The 364-nt window shown below is 70.3% G+C and overlaps 1 protein-coding gene across 1 annotated transcript in view; it reads left to right on the top strand.

Moving 5' to 3' along the window:
- The window catches only part of JAK3 (Janus kinase 3), a 14,752-nt gene that overhangs the window by 2,620 nt on the left and 11,768 nt on the right, over positions 1–364 (top strand). Inside the window, 1 exon segment of the mRNA XM_017743827.1 lies at positions 226–361. Within this exon segment, the coding sequence (XP_017599316.1) occupies positions 226–361 (136 nt within the window).

The following is a 364-nucleotide window of genomic DNA, read 5'->3' as shown; positions in this document are numbered from 1 at the left end:
TCGTGGCCACCCCACAGCGGGCACAAGCCACCCCAGCTGGCCGAGATGGGGTCACTGTGTCCCCTGGGGGTGACATGCCCAGGGATCAGGGCCAGGGAAGCAGCAGGAAAGCAGAGCCCGGGCAGGATGTGACTCCCGTGGGCACTGGGACACGAGGGTGACACGAGCACGGGTCGGGGGTCTCGGGAGATGGGAGACCCCCCCCGAACCTCGTGCCCCGCCCAGTCCCGCAGTGATTTCATCGCGGGCCGCGTGGCCGTGGGGCTGAGCCTGCCCACGCAGGAGCAGTGCCTGAGCCTGGCCGTGCTGGACATGCTGCGCATCGCCAAGGAGGAGCAGCACAGCCCCGGCCAGGGCTGCAGCC

This window comes from Corvus brachyrhynchos, unplaced genomic scaffold, assembly GCF_000691975.1.
Source record: "Corvus brachyrhynchos isolate BGI_N302 unplaced genomic scaffold, ASM69197v1 scaffold219, whole genome shotgun sequence".
NCBI lineage: Eukaryota > Metazoa > Chordata > Aves > Passeriformes > Corvidae > Corvus > Corvus brachyrhynchos.
This window is presented reverse-complemented; position numbering and strand designations above follow the sequence as displayed.